Source organism: Nelumbo nucifera, chromosome 1 (genome assembly GCF_055504915.1).
Source record: "Nelumbo nucifera cultivar China Antique chromosome 1, China Antique-T2T, whole genome shotgun sequence".
NCBI lineage: Eukaryota > Viridiplantae > Streptophyta > Magnoliopsida > Proteales > Nelumbonaceae > Nelumbo > Nelumbo nucifera.
In genome coordinates, this window is record NC_142649.1 from 41,557,247 (window position 1) to 41,575,352 (window position 18,106).

General features: G+C 40.2%; 1 protein-coding gene across 5 annotated transcripts in view; it reads left to right on the forward strand.

Annotated features, from left to right (window-relative positions):
• LOC104588546 (myb family transcription factor PHL7) overlaps positions 1-18,106 on the forward strand; it is a 39,905-nt gene that overhangs the window by 998 nt on the left and 20,801 nt on the right. The window contains exons 2-6 of one of the 5 annotated variants that reach the window (XM_010246515.3): positions 16,668-16,745; positions 16,894-17,076; positions 17,563-17,639; positions 17,731-17,773; positions 17,955-18,012. In XM_010246515.3, coding sequence (XP_010244817.1) covers positions 16,905-17,076; positions 17,563-17,639; positions 17,731-17,773; positions 17,955-18,012 — 350 coding nt within the window. In that variant the 5' untranslated portion in view covers positions 16,668-16,745; positions 16,894-16,904. The remainder of the gene's footprint in view (positions 1-16,667; positions 16,746-16,893; positions 17,077-17,562; positions 17,640-17,730; positions 17,774-17,954; positions 18,013-18,106) is intronic. The other 4 variants (XM_088896553.1, XM_010246516.3, XM_010246514.3 and 1 more) reach the window with 4 other exon arrangements.

Consider the following 18,106-nt stretch of genomic DNA (forward strand, 5'->3'; position numbering starts at 1 on the left):
GAACTGGATATGTAGAAAGACCTTGTTTAATGGGCCGTTTTCTTCTATTTTCCTCTTCTGTTAGAAATGATTGAAACTCGAAACAACTTTCAAGAACTGGAAGTCACCCCCAACTAAACTCGTCCTTTATTCTTTTGAAGTAAATGTACACTATGTTAACATCTGAGCTCTTAGCTGAAAGACAAAACCATTACAGTCTCTTTTCTGATTACTACCATTTCTATGTACTGAGAGACCAATGTTATCAAAACATCTACTAGTCAGTAGTCATTGTCTGGTTAGTTGAGGGTCAGACCAACTGCATCACTAACTAGTCTACCATGCTCATGATGTGGTTGCCTGGGGTGACTAAGCATAATCTAAGTTGACTACAAAGTTGTTTTGAAGCTTCAATTATTTGTGGCAGAACATGTTTTGTTGATGGTATGTAAAGTAGAGAAAGGCATAAAATAAGAGATGGTAGTGAAGGTTTTCTTCCAATCAGTGATATGCCAACAAGGCTGCAATAACCACACATCAAATAGTCAAAGTTGCACTCTTTTTTGGGAAGACAAAGGCTATAATTTTCTAACCTAGCCTATCCAGTCTAACTTTTTATGTTTGCAAAGAAAAGACTACACTAAATGTTCAATATCACTCTTTTATTATATAGTTGTAATCTATATTGACTTATTTATTGAATTACATCAATATCTTAAATTAAGAATATATTCTTTTCTCATTGACTAGTCAGGGTCTAAACACTAACTAATAATTACATCAGCTAGATGTCAAAACGACTAATCATCACCTCACTGCTTGATAATACTGTGGGAGACTTATGTTACTTTAAGCTCTTCCACTCCTTGAAGAGCTTGGTTTGTATTGAGTTGTGGATTCATGCTTCGTCATTTCAGCCTGCTTTTGGTCGCACCTAAAATGAATGATTTCCTTTGAAAATGATGTTCACTAGGAAAACGAAGTTTTTTTCCTAGTTTTTCCTGGCACTTTGCTTAAATTAAACACATTTAAATAGTTGAAAAATGTATGAGGGCTGCAAGATACATAGCAAAACACTGACCTTGTTTTGGGGAATGACTTGCAGAAAGTTAAAGGAATGTCATTTTTGTATCATATCCTGCAATTTGTACTCACTTTTTTTTTGGAAAAAAATGCATTTTCCATTTTACATGCAACTAAACACTTTAAGATAGTGATTTTCAGAAAATGGTCCCCCCCCCTCCTTCATGTAACCAAATAGAATCTTAGTGCTTCATTGTCATGGAAGTTAGCTGCCAATTGCGTTTACTTTTGGATTGGATGGGTTTAATGGTAATTTTTTCTTTGTCATGTCTTATTTAACTTTTTCGGGAGGGGGTATTATTAGCACCTGGATCTGGATGCTAATATGGATTTAGAATCTTTGATCATTTTAAGTATATTGTTGGTTTCTTGTTTGATGTTTATTTTTGTATTAGTTTGAGAGTGATCTCAAATTTGGATACTAGAAATTCATGAAAATGGAATTGGGGAAAAAAAGAAAAGGAAAAGATCTTGAAGATAGACTGATCAAACAAGAACCCCTAGGGAGTTACTTGGTCTTACATGGTATAAAACTTTGGAGGGTGGCATTATTGTATTGGAATTTGATGAGAATCAACGCCTAGTTCCAACTTAGAAGCCCAGACCTCCAATCACTCAAACTTGCCGGAGGCAGAACTGAAGGAAGCTAGTTCAGCCCCATGCATCATCAGACAACACGTCAGCTGGTCCCTCTGCCTGAATCCGTTATGACTGACAGAATTTGTTAAGATATTTTGATTATAAGACAAGCCACTATATATAGGTTGGCTGAATGAATGAATGCATGGGAACTGAATTCGAATCTCTCTCTCTCTCTCTCTCTCTCTCTCTCTCTCTTCTTCCCTACCCCATTTCTGTTTTAGGAGGTCAGGTCTCCCTTGAAGAGACTCCTGGTGGTGAGCAGTATCTCATCAGATTGGTATCATAGCTTAGCATCCCTGTGGAATAGAAGATGACTAACACCCGTTCGGTGACCCTAGACGAAAGGGTGGACAAGATTGAAATCGATCTCCACTGGGTGGTCTCCAAGCTGAGAGAAATCAAGGAAGCAGTGATGGTGGTGGCATTGCAGAAGGAGAAGTCCATCATTGCCGTCGGCTGGGAGGAGCAACTTTGCTCCTGGAAGGGTCACTAAACTAGACTTCCCAACTTTCTATGGAGGAGATCCAATTCCCTAGATTTTCAAGGCTGAGAAGTATTTTGAGTATCATGAAGTTCCGAGACACCAATGTGTAACTGTTGCTTCATTCCATCTGGAGGGGGACATAATATTGTGGTTCAAGTGGTTCAGGCTCTCCCTACCCCAAGTTTCATGGCTGGAGTTTTCAGAGGCGTGTGTTCGGTTTGGGCCTACTGGGTACGATGATTACAACAAGATGCTCTCCAGAGTGAAACAGATCAGATCAGTGTGAGACTACTAGGTTGAATTGGAACGGCTAGCTACCAGAGTATACGGCTGGCCGGAGAAGGCATTGGTCGGCTGCTTCATCGGAGGCTTACAAGCGATTTGGGCTAGGACAGGTGTGAAACCCAAAAGATGTTTTTGCTACAATGAGAGGGTGGCGAAGAAAATGGTCTGGAACTAGTTGAGGAAGAAAAGGAGCATGATATCACCTCGTATGATAACCCAGAAATATCCCTTCATGCTCTTATTGGATTGATGTCGCCCAAGTCCATGAGGGTGACCAGTAAGCTCATGGGTCGCATGGTGTCTGTTCTTATTGATAGTGGGAGCACATTGAATTTCACCACCAGAGTTGTGGCTCGCCAATTAGGTATGACGGTCCTCTACACTACTCCATTTGTTGTTCGAGTTGCTAATGGTAATCACGTTGGATGTGAAAGTGTCTATAAGAATGAAAAACTGATGATCCAGGGCTATACATTCATTGTGGATCTGCATTCCCTAGATTCTAGTGGGACATATGTTGTATTGGGTATACGGTGGTTGGGCTAGCTAGGCCCGGTCCTCTGTGACTGGGGACACATGACCATGGATTTCTATTGTGATGGGCATCTATGTCATCTGCAAGGCCAGGGGACACCTGTCCCTTCAATGGAGGGTTTGCACTCCATTCTTAAGGGGGGATTTGGGGGTGAACAACTACTGTTAATGCAAATGGGCCTAGTACCTATTGGGCCACTATTGAGGCTTGAAAATGAGGCTCACCCCCCCTGAAAGGGACTTATTTGAACTATAGAAAGTAATAAACCAGTTCCTTGAAGTTTTCAAAGAACCAGACCAACTCCCTCCATCTTGGTTTCAGGACCATTGAATTCCCCTGGTCCCCGGGGCTATCCCTGCTAATGTGGGGCCCTACAGATACCCACACTTCCAAAACGTTGAGATTGGGGTGCTGGTTAGGGAACTCTTAGAGAAGGGATGGATACAACTCAACATAAGCCCATTCTCTTCATCGATGCTCCTTGTTAAAAAGAAAGACGGGTCATGGTGTTTCTATGTAGACTACCGGCTATCAGCAAGTCAGGGTTCACCCTAAGGATGTATACAATATTGCTTTTTGGACCCATGATGGCCACTTTGAATTTCTGGTTATGCCTTTTGGGCTGTCCAACACCCCTTCTACCTTCTAGGCGTTTTTTTCTGGTTTTCTTTGATGACATTTTGGTATACAATTGGGATTGGGTTCTCACCTACAACACTTGAGATAGACCTTGGGTTTGCTTAAACAACATCAACTATTTTCTATTCTCTCAAAGTGTGTTTTTTGACATACCAGGATCCTCTATTTGGGCCATGTGGTTATAGATGGCCGGGTCATGGCTGACCCAAACAAGATATCCTGCATTCAGGCCTGGCCCACCCTGAAATCGGTTAAGGCCTTACGTGGGTTCTTGGGCCTAACCGGCTACTATAGAAGATTCATCTGCAACTATGGAACTGTCGCAGCCCCATTAACCACTCTCTTGAAGAAGGGCTTATTTACCTAGACCGAGCAAGTCTAACAAGCCTTTGACTCACTAAAGAAAGCCATGGTCAGTCCACTGGTCCTCACCCTCCCGAATTTTGAGGATACCTTTGTAGTTGAATGTGATGATGCATCAGGGATAGGGGTTGGAGCTATGCTTATGCAGATGTAAAACCCATTTCTTACTTTAGCAAGGCCCTCTTTGCATGGGCTCAAAACTAGTCCACCTACATTAAAGAGTTGATGGCCACTGTATTGGCAGTCCAAAAATGGCAGCCATACTTGTTGGGCCGAAAGTTCATCATCGGGTCAGACTAGAAGAGCTTGTGGTTTCTATTGGATCAGAAGGCCCTCACCTTGGACCAACAAAAATGGGTTATAAAGCTGATGAGTTTTGGCTTTCTAATAGAACACAAGCCCAACCCAACTAATTGGGCTGCAAATGCATTATCTAGATGGACTGAGTTGTCTATGTTAGTGGGCTCCCAACCCCATTACCCCTTGTTTGAAGCATTGCAGGAAGAGGCTAGAAGCAATCCCAACCTTGAAAAAATATGACAGAACTATTTACAGGATCCAACCTCTATACTGGGGTACAACATGAAGGGGTCGGATTTGTTCTTTAAAGGGAGATTTGTCATCTCTCCTAATTTGGCACACTACTGGAACCCTACCATGATGGGAGGACACTTAGGGATCTTATGGACCTATAAGAGGCTTGCCTCTCACTTCTACTAGCCCAACATGAGGAAAACAGTTGAACAACATGTGGCACATTATGTAACTTGTCAACAACAGAAGTATTTTGCTCAATCCCCTCCAGGGCTCCTGCAATCTCTCCCAATTCCATCACAGATTTGGGAGGGTATCTCTCTTGACTTCACATTACAGGGCTCCTACCCTCTGGGGGCAAGACAGTGATCATGGTGGTTGTTGACCAACTTTCTAAATACGGGCACTTCGCTGCCCTGTCACACCCATACACAACAACTTCAATGGCCGAAACTTTCATTAGAAAGGTGGCAAAACTTCATGGGTCTTGGATCGGGATCTAACCTTCCTTAGCCAGTTCTGGAGGGAATATTTCCACCTACAGGGAGCTGTACTTCACCGATCCAGTAGTTACCATCCTCAATCCGACGGACAGACTGAGGTGCTAAACAGATGCCTGGAAACTTACCTTCATTGTTTTGCAAGATCTAGACCCAAGCAATGGATGAAGTGGCTCCCATGGGCTGAATATTGGTAAAATACCTCATTCCAAGCAGCTGCAGGAATGACACCTTTGAAGGCAGTGTATGGAAGGGAACCACTGCCTATTCTTCCCTTATGAACCAGGGTCGATAGCAATAGCCGAAGTCGAGGCACAGTTGATGGCATGTGATGAGGTGCTTTGCATTCCAGTGATTTAAAAGGCGTGCCTAGGCGCATAGGTGAGGCACATTTTAGGGTATGTGCCTCACCTAGGTCCTAGGTGCATCCCTTTCAAAAGGCACACACCTGGTGCACCTAGGCATGTGCCTTGTGCCTCAGCCCAAGCATGTGCCTTTTGAAAATTTCATGGTTTTTTTTTGCTTTTTTTGAACTTGGCGGCTGGGTTGGGGGCTCCGCCCATGGACCCCCGTACCACTCCCCTCGATGCAAGCCCAAACAAGCCCATGTTAGGGTCCTAAATTCTTAGTTCTCACACAAAAAATAATCATTTTATAATTTTAATTGCTTTTAAGAAGATATTTTATTAGGATGAATGAATGAACAATATTAGTTTGTTTGGGATGCCTTAAGGGTCGTGGCACAGGCGACTCGTAGAATCAGGAATGTAATATGTTTAACATCATATTAGCTACTTGAAGTAATGCATTTGAGTAAAGAAAGAGATTGTGGGTTTTATATGATTGAAAATGTTTTATATGTTTGATTTTATTTTTAAATTTTCATTCGAATATGCTTTACATGTTATGTTTATGCATTTTAATTTTACATAATAGGTTTTTTAAAACATTTATGTTAAAATTTATATTTTATTAATATTATGATTTTATTTTGATCTTTTGGCATTCTTTTTTGAATTTTTTGAATTTTCTGACATTTGTTTTTGATTTTTTGTATTTTTGTGCCTTGCTTCAAAAAGGTGCACCCTTGCCTTGCGCCTTGGGTGCAAATTGGTTCCTGTGCCTTTTTTGCGCGTTGTGCTTTTAAAACACTGCCGCATTCTCAAGGAGAACTTACATCGTGCCCAACAACTCATGAAGAGACAATATGATAAGAAGCACAGACCGTCTAACTTCCAGAGAAGTGATTATGTTTACCTCAAACTACAATCATACTGGCAGTCTTCAGTAGCCTAGAGGACATGGCATAAGCATTCCCCCATTACTTTGGCCCATTCAAGATAGTTGAAAGGGTAGGCAATGCTGCCTATCACTTGGACCTGCCCAAAGCAGCCCGTCTCCATCCAGTTTTTCGCATTTCTTTACTGAAGAAGTCTGTTGGAGATCAGACTAAAATCAGCAAGAATATCCCAACATTTACTGATGATAGCTGTTGAGTTATTGGGCCGATGTTAAGTTATTAGGCCCAGATTTGTTTTATTTTTATTTACTTTATTTATTTAGGAAGTTATTGGGCTTTAGGCCCATCAATTTATGTTAAGTTATGTCTTTTCAGCTACTTACTAGTAGCCGACCTACTAAGGGTATTCTTGTATTTGTACATTTTTTTTTATAAAGTATATAAATCAAAGGAAGGGGGCGGCCAGATCTAATTCTTTTTGGCTACCTCTCATTCTCTTTTACTTCTTCTCTTTCTTTCTAGCTGAAACCTTTCAGCATCTTCTTCTTTTCTTCACAAAGTTTATATTAAAAACAACTATCAGCTTTTCTACTTGGTATCAAAGCAAACCGAAAACTACTTGAGCTGCTCCATCATGCAGCCCTAGATCGGCTGACTGCATGGTGAGGTGAGAGGCTGATCGACGACCTCAGGTAAGCCCAATTTTTGGATTTTTTGGTGGATTTGCAATTCCTTGTGGATGGTCTAGGGTTTTTCACCAAAATCAGGAAGAACTGGAGAAAGGGAAAGAGTCTTGTTTTTGTAGGACTTTTCATTTTTGACCTAGGAAGTGGCGCCCTAGTTTTTTAGGGTTCCTTGAAGTTTTCTGAAGGGGGCGGTTCAAGTCCCACCTGTTTTGGAGGCCTTGGGAGGGAGTGACTGCTTCTTTTCTCTCTTATCCTATTCCCACGAAAAAGGAATCTTTGGAGGGAGGAGCTTCTAGGGTTCTAGAAGGGTGTTTGTGGTGCCTGAAGGAGATAATCACCTGTTTTTTTCATCTCAAAGTGATTTTCTAACCCTTTTCTGAGAATAATGGAGGGCCATGGAGTTGAAAACAAACTAGGGAGTGAGATGGGACAAGGGGGAGGAGGTGCTGGAGACCTTTTCGGGGCTGGGACCATCATTACAGTCAAGTTAGATGGTACAAATCATTTAGAATGGTCACAATCTGCAAAGATGGCCATTGGTGCTCGTGGGAAGTTGGGGTATGCCACTGGTGAGGAAGTGAAACCCGAGACTAACTATTCCCAATGGGTATAGGAGAACTATATGGTAATGACTTGGCTGTGCAATTCTATACTTTCCCATATAAGTAAAATCTTTTTATGGGCTAACACAACTAAGGACATTTGGGATGGGGTTGTAGAAACCTATTCACAGAGTGAGAATGTTGCTAGAGCCTACCAGTTGAGGAACTAGGTAATTGCTACCAGACAGGGAGATAAGTCTATTGCTATTTATTTTTCGGCCCTTAAAACCCTATGGCAGGAGGTAGACCATTTGGAGACTGTGGTTTGTTAAAGTAGCAAGGATGCAACAACCTACTAGAAACTTTTAGAGAAGAATAGGGTTTTTAAGTTTCTTGCTGGACTTAACCTCGAGTATAACATTGCACGGCAACATATTCTTTCCAGAGATAGTGTTATTCTCTCTTAGGCATATGCCTTTGTATCAGGAGAGGAGAGTAGGAGGAATGTGATGGTGAGGAATCTAGGTCTTGAGTAGTCTACTATGGTTAGCATAGTGAAACCTAAGCAGAGCAGGGATAGGGGTGGAAATGAACTCAGGAAGGATGATAAGAAGGATATGATCTGTGACTATTGTAAGAAGCCCAAGTATACCAGAGATACCTGCTAGAAGCTTCACCCTCACCTTGTGCCAAACAGAGTTAGAAACAAGAAGGGAAATGTGAACATGGCAGTAATTGGTGACCAAGGTTTAAAATTTCGATACGCCCGATACGGGGCGTATCGTATTGAATCTTTGAAAAGCAGATACGAGATATGCATGGAAATTGGACGTCTTGTCTGTTTTCATGCGTATCGGACTGTATCGGGGCGTATCGGAGGCATATCGGGGGTGTATCGGGGCGTATCGGTAGCGTATTGACGAAAAAGATACAGCCAAAATCTGAAAAAAAATAAAGGGGAAAAGCAAGTTTTTTTCCCTGAAATAAGCCTTCTTTCACCCCCAAATGACTCTAAAACTCCAAACCTCATTCCTAGAGTGCTAGATTTGCAAAAAATTACAAGAAACAAGTGTGCATCGTTAACTTTTTTGAAAATTTTTCAAGTTTTGAAAAAATATAGCATAAATTGGTAAAGTTTTTCATTTTTTTATAATATCTTGTGATTTCTTTTTTTCTTGAATGTTTAAATTTATGTTGATCTACATTTCTTACATTCAAAATCATAATTTTTTTGTGTTATTAATAAATTTATGGAAATTTCATGAAGATATTTGGGGAAAATATAAATTAATAAAAAAATTGAAAATGTAATTTTTCTCTACCTATAAAGACTAAATGTGTTTTAGATCTATGGATTTATCCATCATATCCATAGAGAAATTGAAATTTCTTCTTTAGTATTTTTTTTTATTTTTTTATATTTTTAGAATAAAAAAAGAAATAATAATTAATTATATTTTATCATTTGATCACAACAATTGAATATATTATAATTCTATGGATGATCTTTCATATTCACAAACCAATTGAAATTCCTTATTTAATAATTATTTTTTTATTTTTATATTTTTAGAGTTAAAAAATAAATAAATAATTAATTAATTATATTTTATCGTTTGATCACAATGATTGAACATATTATAATTCTGTGGATGATCCATCATATCCACAAAGCAATTGAAATTTCTTCTTTAATAACTATTTTTTGAATATATTATATAATGTTTATTTATTTTTTATAATTTTCGAAAATAAATAATAAATAATTATTGATTATATTTTCACTTAGAAGTTGTACCAATGCATGTTTTATGGTTAGATAGGAGAATTGAGTTTTTCCTATCCCATAAAACATTAAAACTCAAGAATTATAATTTATAAATTATAGTCAAGGATAGGATTTTTAACGAAATTATAATTACCTACAATATATTTCTTCATAAAACCATTAAAATATATTAATTTAATGTATATACACCTCATTGAGGTCTTATATTTAGTGTATTTTTATGATTTATTAAATTATTTATAGTGTTTCCAAGCGTATCTATGTGTATCTTAGTTTTTCTCTGATACGCATGCGTATCCAAGGCGTATCCCAATACGTCTCTTAAAATTGCCTTTCCGATACACTTAACGTTTCCGATACTTTGAACCTTGCTGGTGACTTGTCTGGACCTCCTACTATAGCTTCTTTGGAGTTTGTTGCAGTAGCTGTAGTGAGGGCCGAACTGGAGAGGTATGCGTAGTTACTTAATCAACGAGATACAATCAGCCCTAATCCATTGTCGGGTGGACAACTAGGTACAGGTGGACATTCTACTTCTTTTGCACATACAGGTAGTTCACATGCCACTGCAAACTATGTTTCTACTATAGGTAAGAAGGGACTTCCTTAGATTATAGATTCTAGAGCCTCAGAGCATATGACCAACATTTTCACCATTTTCTCCTCTTACCACCTCTGCTCTGGCAGAGATAGAGTTTCCACAAGCTGATGGATCTCATGTTCCCATTGCTGGGAAGGGGTCTGTCAAGATAACCGATACCATTTCACTACCCTCTATCCTCCATGTTCCTAGACTAATTACTAACCTATTATCTGTTAGTAGTTTGACAAAGAATTTGAATTGCTTACTGTCTTTCTCTCATGGCCATTGTGTTTTGCAGGATCTGGAGTCAAAAAGACGATTGGGAGTAGTCGTGAGGTGAATGGAATCTACCTTTTGGATGCGTTTCTTAGTCATCAGAGTCATCATGTCAGCAGGGACTTTGAGTTAGAGTCTGTGGGTCAAATTATGCTTTGGCATAATTGGTTGGGGCATTCGTCTTTTTCTTCTTTGCGTTTCTAATTTCCAAAGCTATTTGAGTCTTTTAATTTGTCCAGTTTAGAGTGTGAAGGTTGTCAACTTGGAAAACATTGTAGACATTTCTTTAAAGATAGTAATAAAAGATGTTCTTCTGCTTTTGGTGTTATTCATACTGATGTGTGGGGACTATACCATGTTTCTTCTATGGGTGGCTATCGGTACTTTCTTTTATTTGCGGATGATTTTTCTAAAGGGATGAGAGATCCATCATATGGATAGCGGAACCCTACAGGAAGGTAGGGCGAAATTTCAAAAATTTCTCTCTCTCCCATGTGGGAATCACATTCCTTGTTTTAGAAAATCTGCATTTTCAATGATCAATCTTGAACCTAAACCGAACCAGATCTGAAACCAAAAGGTAGGAGAGGGATATACCTGATACGGAGTAGCAGTAACTCCTAACGAAGGTGTTCACACCCAAGGAAAACTCCAAAGACTGCTCCCACTAAAGATGACACAACGTAGGGTGGAGCAGAATCAGCAGGTGGTTCTTCACAAGAACCGAATCCTTCAGCAAGAATTCGATGGAGGGTATATGAGCACGACTTCAAATAAGTTTTTCTCCAAAAACTGATATCAAGAACCCTTCTTGGTCGCTCATACAGTGGAGAACGAACTGGCAATGGCGGCAGCAGAAGATGGCGCAGTCTTACTGTTGCTGTCTTCTCTCTTGGATCCGAGATCTTGTTGTGTCTTGAATGGTTTGCCCCCTCCTCCTTTTATAGCCTTAAAGAGATAAGTTCCTAATCCCATTAGGAGTTTCCTAATTCAAATCCTTATTTGAATCTGGACTCTCTTTAAGAGATAAGGATAAGCCCTTATCTTACCTACAGATTAGATCAGCCCTCCTAATCTTATTAGGAGTTTCCAAATCCAAATTTGTATTTGGATTTAGACTCTTTGAGTGGATAAGGATAATCCCTTATCCTATCTGCTGATCCAAATCCTAGATCCGCCCCTCTTTAATTAATCTAATTAAACCAGTTCGAATTGGGCTTTAGGCCCATTAAGTCCATGTGCTCACTATCCTTCCAAACTGCTGCCCAGTTGGGTTTCCTTGTATGGCGTTGGACCCAAACATTGATCTACACATCAACTACATGGGTTCAGCCTAGCCTCTGTTACAAGGCCTGGCCGAATTCACTGTTATGGACAGTGAACCCCTGAGCCCATCACCATGGGCTCTTAATGGGCCCAACACTTACACTAAGTGGTCCTTGGGCTAAGCCACCTTATAAAAACCCAAAGATTGTGGGCAGATGCAAGATTAGCCCATCAGGTATTACCCTCAATGGTCTTACACTTAATCTCTCAGCCCATAATGATCAAACACTGCCCGACAAGAGAGGACCTCTCCCTCGACTGCAAGGAACAGTGCTGCACTCTCTACTCACATGGATCCCGGGAATTAAAACCTTTTGCAAACATTTTGAAACCATAATATATATATGTATATCTCTATATAAATATATTTTGCAAAAACAAATTTCAACGATTGAAATCGGCTGCCGGCAGCTTTGGTTTCCATCAGAGAGAGTGCATCCCCGATCGTTCACTTTGTCCGACAAAGGGGCTGATCCTATCACTATGATCACCCATTCAGATGAATTCTCGGACTGTCCTAACATACCCAGGTTTTGACCCCCTCTAAGGATCTCACTGATTGTCATATCAAAGACAGCCCAATCCGACACCTAGTGCAGTATCATAATCGAGTTTAGGGGTTAGGTGTAACATTCCAGTTTTGCCCATCAATCTCCAAGGTCCAGGGCAATACTGGAATTCTGGTCCGGTTCAGGGTTTCAAGAAAACCCACACTACATGTACCTCAGGTCTCACCCTGGCAGTTGAGACAAGCCACCCCAACCAACTTGGTGGCACATCAGTGTTAGCTTTGGCAGGATAAATCTCCCCAGATCTATCCAATGGCTGTGAAGATTCTAAACTAACACGAGTCTCATACGTGTTCAGTTTAAGGGTATTACACAGAAACACATCATAATAACATGAATCAAATATGTACTTTATTCATTTACATTAAATGTCATAAGGTACATCGTTCTGATTGGAGCTAAGGGCATACACCGTCTAACATTTTCTCAGTACTCTTGGATATACTTGATGAGATTCCGTGATGAGGTGCCATCCTTGGTTTGACAGTTTCATCAAATGGTGCTAACGCAGTTTGGGGTACGAGTGAAAGTGTTCAGGTCGGACAATGCCAAGGAATATTTTGAAAAGAATCTAATATAATATCTTTCAGAGCATGGAGTAATCCATTAGATTAGTTGTTCTTACACTCTACAGCAAAATGGTGTAGTAGAAAGAAAGAACAGACACATTGTAGAGATTGCAAGGAGCATAGTGATAACCTCTATTGTCCCAGTTCGGTTTTGGGGTGATGTAGTTCTCACAACAGTTTTTCTGATTAATCGGGTGCCTTCTCGTATTCTTGGACATAGCAACCCGTTCAACCTTCTTTTTCTTGAGGGGGAGATGTTCCACATTCCTCTCAGGGTATTTGGTTGTGTTTGTTTTGTCTATGTTCTTGGTCCTCACCGCTCGAAGCTTGACCCGAAGGCAAAGAAGTGTCTTTCTTGGGTATGCAGAAAACCAGAAGGGATGTTGCTGCTATGACCCAGCCTTTGGGAGTCAGTATGTTACTATGGATGTCACTTTTTTTGAGTCCACACCTTTCTTCCGGGGGGGGGGGGGGGGGGTTCTTCTCAGGGGGAGTGTTCTGGGGAAGAAAGTGAGCAATCTATTCCACTTCCGGTTCTAGTCCCCTTGTCCACTCCAGTGTCCGACCCTCCTATGTCACCTACTTTACCACCTTCCTTGTTTCCTGTTTCTCAGTGCTTTACACGACAACGCCTACGACTTCACATGGAGGTTGATTCCACATCTGAAGAACCCACATGACTTCCCATCGACTCCTCGGAGACTCCAGATTCGACTGACACTGACCCAGGTATGCCTCACGCTTCCTTTGATGTTTTAATTTCTATTGATTCCACTAACCCCATTGCACTCATAAAAGGGAAGAGAAAGTGTATTGCTCATTGTATCTCAACTATCTCTCCTACAGTGGACTTTCTCCTTCTTACTGGGCCTTTCTTTCTTCCCTCGACTCCGTGTCTATACCCAAGGGTGTCAGTGAGGCTCTTTCCAAACCTGAGTGGAAGACAACTATGTAGGAAGAAATGGAAGCTTTGATTAAGAATTAGGCGTGGAAGATTGTAGATCTATCAGAGGGCAAGGAGACAGTTGGATGCTGAAGGGTTTATACAGTGAAATACAAGGCAGATGGAAGTATAGAAAGGTATAAGGCAAGGCTGGTTGCAAAATGGTACACTCAAACCTATGGCATAGATTATCTAGAGACCTTTGCACCAGTTGCAAAAATGAACTCAGTTCGGATCCTTCTCTCTCTTGTTGTTATATACTCTTGGCCCCTCTTCCAACTTGATGTAAAAAATGCTTTTCTCAATGGGGACCTGCAAGAAGAGGTGTATATGGATATTCTTGCTGGTTTCTATAGTGATGTAGAAAAGGGAAATGTATGCAAATTGAAGAAGTCCCTATATGGTTTGAAACAATCACCTAGAGTGTGGTTTGACAGGTTTAGAAAAGCCTTGGTTGCATTTGGCTATACTCAGACTCAATCAGATCATACTCTGTTTGTGAAGTGGAGGGGGTCCTTGGTGTCAGTTCTGATAGTATATGTGGATGATATTGTAGTTACAGGAAATGATCTGAGTGAGATTGATAGCTTGAAGAAGAATCTGCACAGAGAGTTTGAAAGTAAGGATCTTGGGGAGCTGAGGTATTTCTTGGGCATTGAGGTGGTAAGATCAAAGCATGGAATCTTCATCTCACAGAGGAAGTATGTTCTGGATCGTTTACAGGAGACAGGGAAACTTGGGACAAAGGCAGCTAATACACCTATTGATCAGAATCATAGGATAAATGCTTTAGAAGGTGAACTGATGAAGGATGCTAGGAGATATCAGAGACTAGTGGGGCGGTTGTTATATTTATGTATGACAAGACTAGACATCTCTTACGCAGTGAGTGTGGTGAGTCAATACATGCATGCCCCACGAGTTCAGCATTGGGAGGCCGTTGACAAGATACTTGCTTATCTGAAGGGACACCCAGGTAGAGGCATACTATTTGCTGACCATGGACAGTTGAAGCTAGAGGCTTACACTGATGCCGATTGGGCTGGATGCCTAGATGACAGGAGATCTACATCAGGATTTTGCACTATTGTTGGAGGTAATCTAGTTTCATGGAAAAGTAAGAAACAAACAGTTGTGGCAAGGTCAAGTGCTAAAGCTGAATGTAGAGCCATGGCACATGGAGTTTCAAAGCTCCTCTGGATCCATTCCTTGTTAGGAGAAGTTGGGATTGAGGAAGAAGAACCTATGATGCTATACTGTGATAATCAAGCAGCAATTAACATTGCACACAACCCGGTTCAGCATGATAGGACGAAGCACATTGAAGTGGACAGACATTTTATAAGAGAAAGGGTGACTTCATGGAAAGTTTGCTTACCATATGTTGCATCTGATTTGCAGCTTGCTGATGTTCTTACAAAAGGTGTTGCAAGAAACAAGCTGGAGCATGACTTACGCAAGTTGGGAATGTGTGACATTTATTCCCAACTTGAGGGGGAGTGTTGAGTTATTGGGATGATGTTATGTTATTAGGCCCAGCTTTTTTTATTTTTATTTACTTTATTTAGTTAGGAAGTTATTGGGTTTTAGGCCCATTAGTTTATGTTAAGTTATGTCTTTTCAGCTACTTACTAGTAGCCGACCTACAAAGGGTATTCTTGTATTTGTACATTCTTTTTTATAAAGTATATAAATCAAAGGAAGGGGGCGGCCAGATCTAATTCTTTTTGGCTACCTCTCATTGTCTTCTACTCTTTCTTTCTAGCTGAAACCTTTCAGCACCTTCTTCTTTTCTTCACCAAGTTTATATTAAAAACAACTATCAGCTTTTCTACTATAGTGACATTGTCCTAAGACCTGAGAAGATCCTCGACTATCGCTGGGTTCTTCATGGAAAGCACGTGGTTCAAGAGGTTTTAGTAGCTTGGGCAGGGCTCCCACGCCATGACTCCACATGGGAACCTTACTGGCAGCTCAAGAATTAATTTCCAGACCTGGACCTTGAGGACAAGGTCCATCTTGAGGGTGGGGGAACTGATGAGAATCAAAGCCCAGTTCCGACTCAGAAGCCCAGGCCCCCAATCACTTGTACTTACCTGAGGCAGAACTGAAGGAAGCTAGCTCAGCCCCATGCATCACCAGACAATACGTCAGCTGGTCCCTCTGTCTGAATCTGTTATGACTGACAGAGTTTGTTAAGATATTTTGATTATAAGCCAAGCCACTATATATAGGCTGGCCGAATGAATGAATGCATGAGAATCCCTCTCTCTCTCTCTCCTTCCCTACCCAATTTCTCTTTCAGGAGGTCGGGTCTTCCTCGATGAGACTCCTGGTGGTGAGCAGTATCTCATCAGAATTTCTTCCTGCATCTTGTAGTGACGACGTTTGCTTTCTTGGATGAGGTTATACTGCACTAAAGTTTGCAGGTGTTGGTTTTTGTTCTTCCATGTAATGCAAATATGGTATCAAACTACTGATCCATAAAAAAAATCTGGTGCCAAACTCTTTGCAATGGCCTTTTATCATTAAGAGGGTTTGGGTGAAATATTATAGCACCTAAAAGGCCATCACCCAATGCCGGTCTCCATTATTGGGGATCTTGTGAGGGGTGGACTGGATAAGTGGATATGAACCTAACCTCTGGCATTTGAACACAAAAATGGCCATTCTCAGACTTGAACCTATATTCTCATGCTTGTCATTCCAAGATTTTACCACATACCAGGATTCAGTTACATCTTCGCTGTTATTTAGTTATTCTAGAGGATAATTGGGATGATTCGGCAAGTACTTCACATGCTTATAAACTAGAGATTGGGAACTGTTTTCTCATGTTTGCACTTCAAAATTGAGTGGGTTACTGCATTAGTAGTATCTATTGTTTGTCTCCAATTTATCTAGTAATTGAGTAACTTAGCCTTGGGATATACAGCTGTACTGAGACATGGTTGTAGTGTTTTCCAAATATATGATTTGCATATCTAAATTCACATTGTTGGTAAAGATTTGATAGTTCATTGGATGGATAGAAGATGAACTTAGGTCTGGATGAAAGGTTAAAGTCATTTTCTTTATGGATTCATTTGCTTCATTGTAGGAGCTGTAGGTAAAGGCAACTGTTACTCTGACTCCTTAATACTAGAGGATGCAATGGTCATGTGTTCTCTATCAGCTCGTAATATTTCACATTCATCTTTTGACCAAATTTCTCTACATTTTCAATGTTTCTGCCATTCTTTCTTTTTCCCAAATGCATGTAACCAACAGATTTCTAGATACATTCTCCTCTCTATTCTTGATGATCTTCTGTTTCTTGTTCATAGATAAATGATACATGTTTCAATCAAAGGCTATTCCTAGCTCAATGGGCCCCAGCAATGTAGGGAGTAATGTCAACAATAACAATAACAACAGCCCAAATTTGGCCTCTAGGCAACGTCTACGTTGGACACATGATCTCCATGAACGCTTCGTTGATGCTGTAGCCCAACTTGGTGGCCCAGATAGTATGTTACTCAACTTTACTTTTGCTGATTTGAATCTATTTTCTATTTGAAAAATGGAAAACTCAGTCTATTTATGCTCAGTCTTGTGTAAAATCAAATCATGAATTGAATGTGTTAGTTCAGGTTACAAATAACCCAGAACTTCGATGAAAATTTGATTGTTGGACACCCCAATGCTAACAAATATTTTTTCATAAGCAATGAGAAGTATATAGAAGGTACTAAAAGAAAAGAGGAAATGGTTGACCTTGTCCAACAAATGGAAGAAAAAATGTCCAGTAAATGGAAAGGAGAAAAGTAAAAAGCCTTGGGTGCTTCACCAGTGGTTCCTAACTCAGAGGGCTAGGGGGCATTTGCTATCCATTTTTAGTTTTATGCAGCCTAACCATGTGATTTTAAGAACTCAGTTGGATAACTTAGATCCACCCTTGAAGGTTTTTATATAATCATGGCCATGTTGTCAATGTTCCATTTTTGGTTTTTCAGGGGCTACTCCGAAAGGTGTTCTCAGAGTCATGGGTGTTCAAGGCTTAACTATATATCATGTCAAGAGCCATCTTCAGGTAGCTAAGCCTTATAATGGATCTTTCTGATGGGAAGTCCTTTTCTTCATATTCATGCTTTTCTTTTGATTTGTTAAACCCTCTTCTTCAGAAGTATCGGCTTGCAAAATACCTTCCAGAGTCTACAGCTGATGGTATGTATATTGGGCTCTCACCACAGAAACTTTCTAGATGATTAGCCAATTGGTAGTATTAATTCTTTTTGTTGAGTGAATAATGGGAGCTTTTCCTTAATTGGCAAGGGTATACTGAAAATATAGTTAAATAGTTTCTATTCAGAGGAGAATTTTAGTAACACTTGCTTTGTTAATGTAGGTAAAAAGTCTGACAAGAAGGAACCAAGCGAACTGTTTTCCAGCTCGGATGGTTCTTCGTAAGTTCCATATTTTTCCATCTAGATAATTCTGACATACGTGGAGTAAGAGTTTAAGCTGAACTGCAAGGGAGGGAATTTTTGAGTCTTGCAA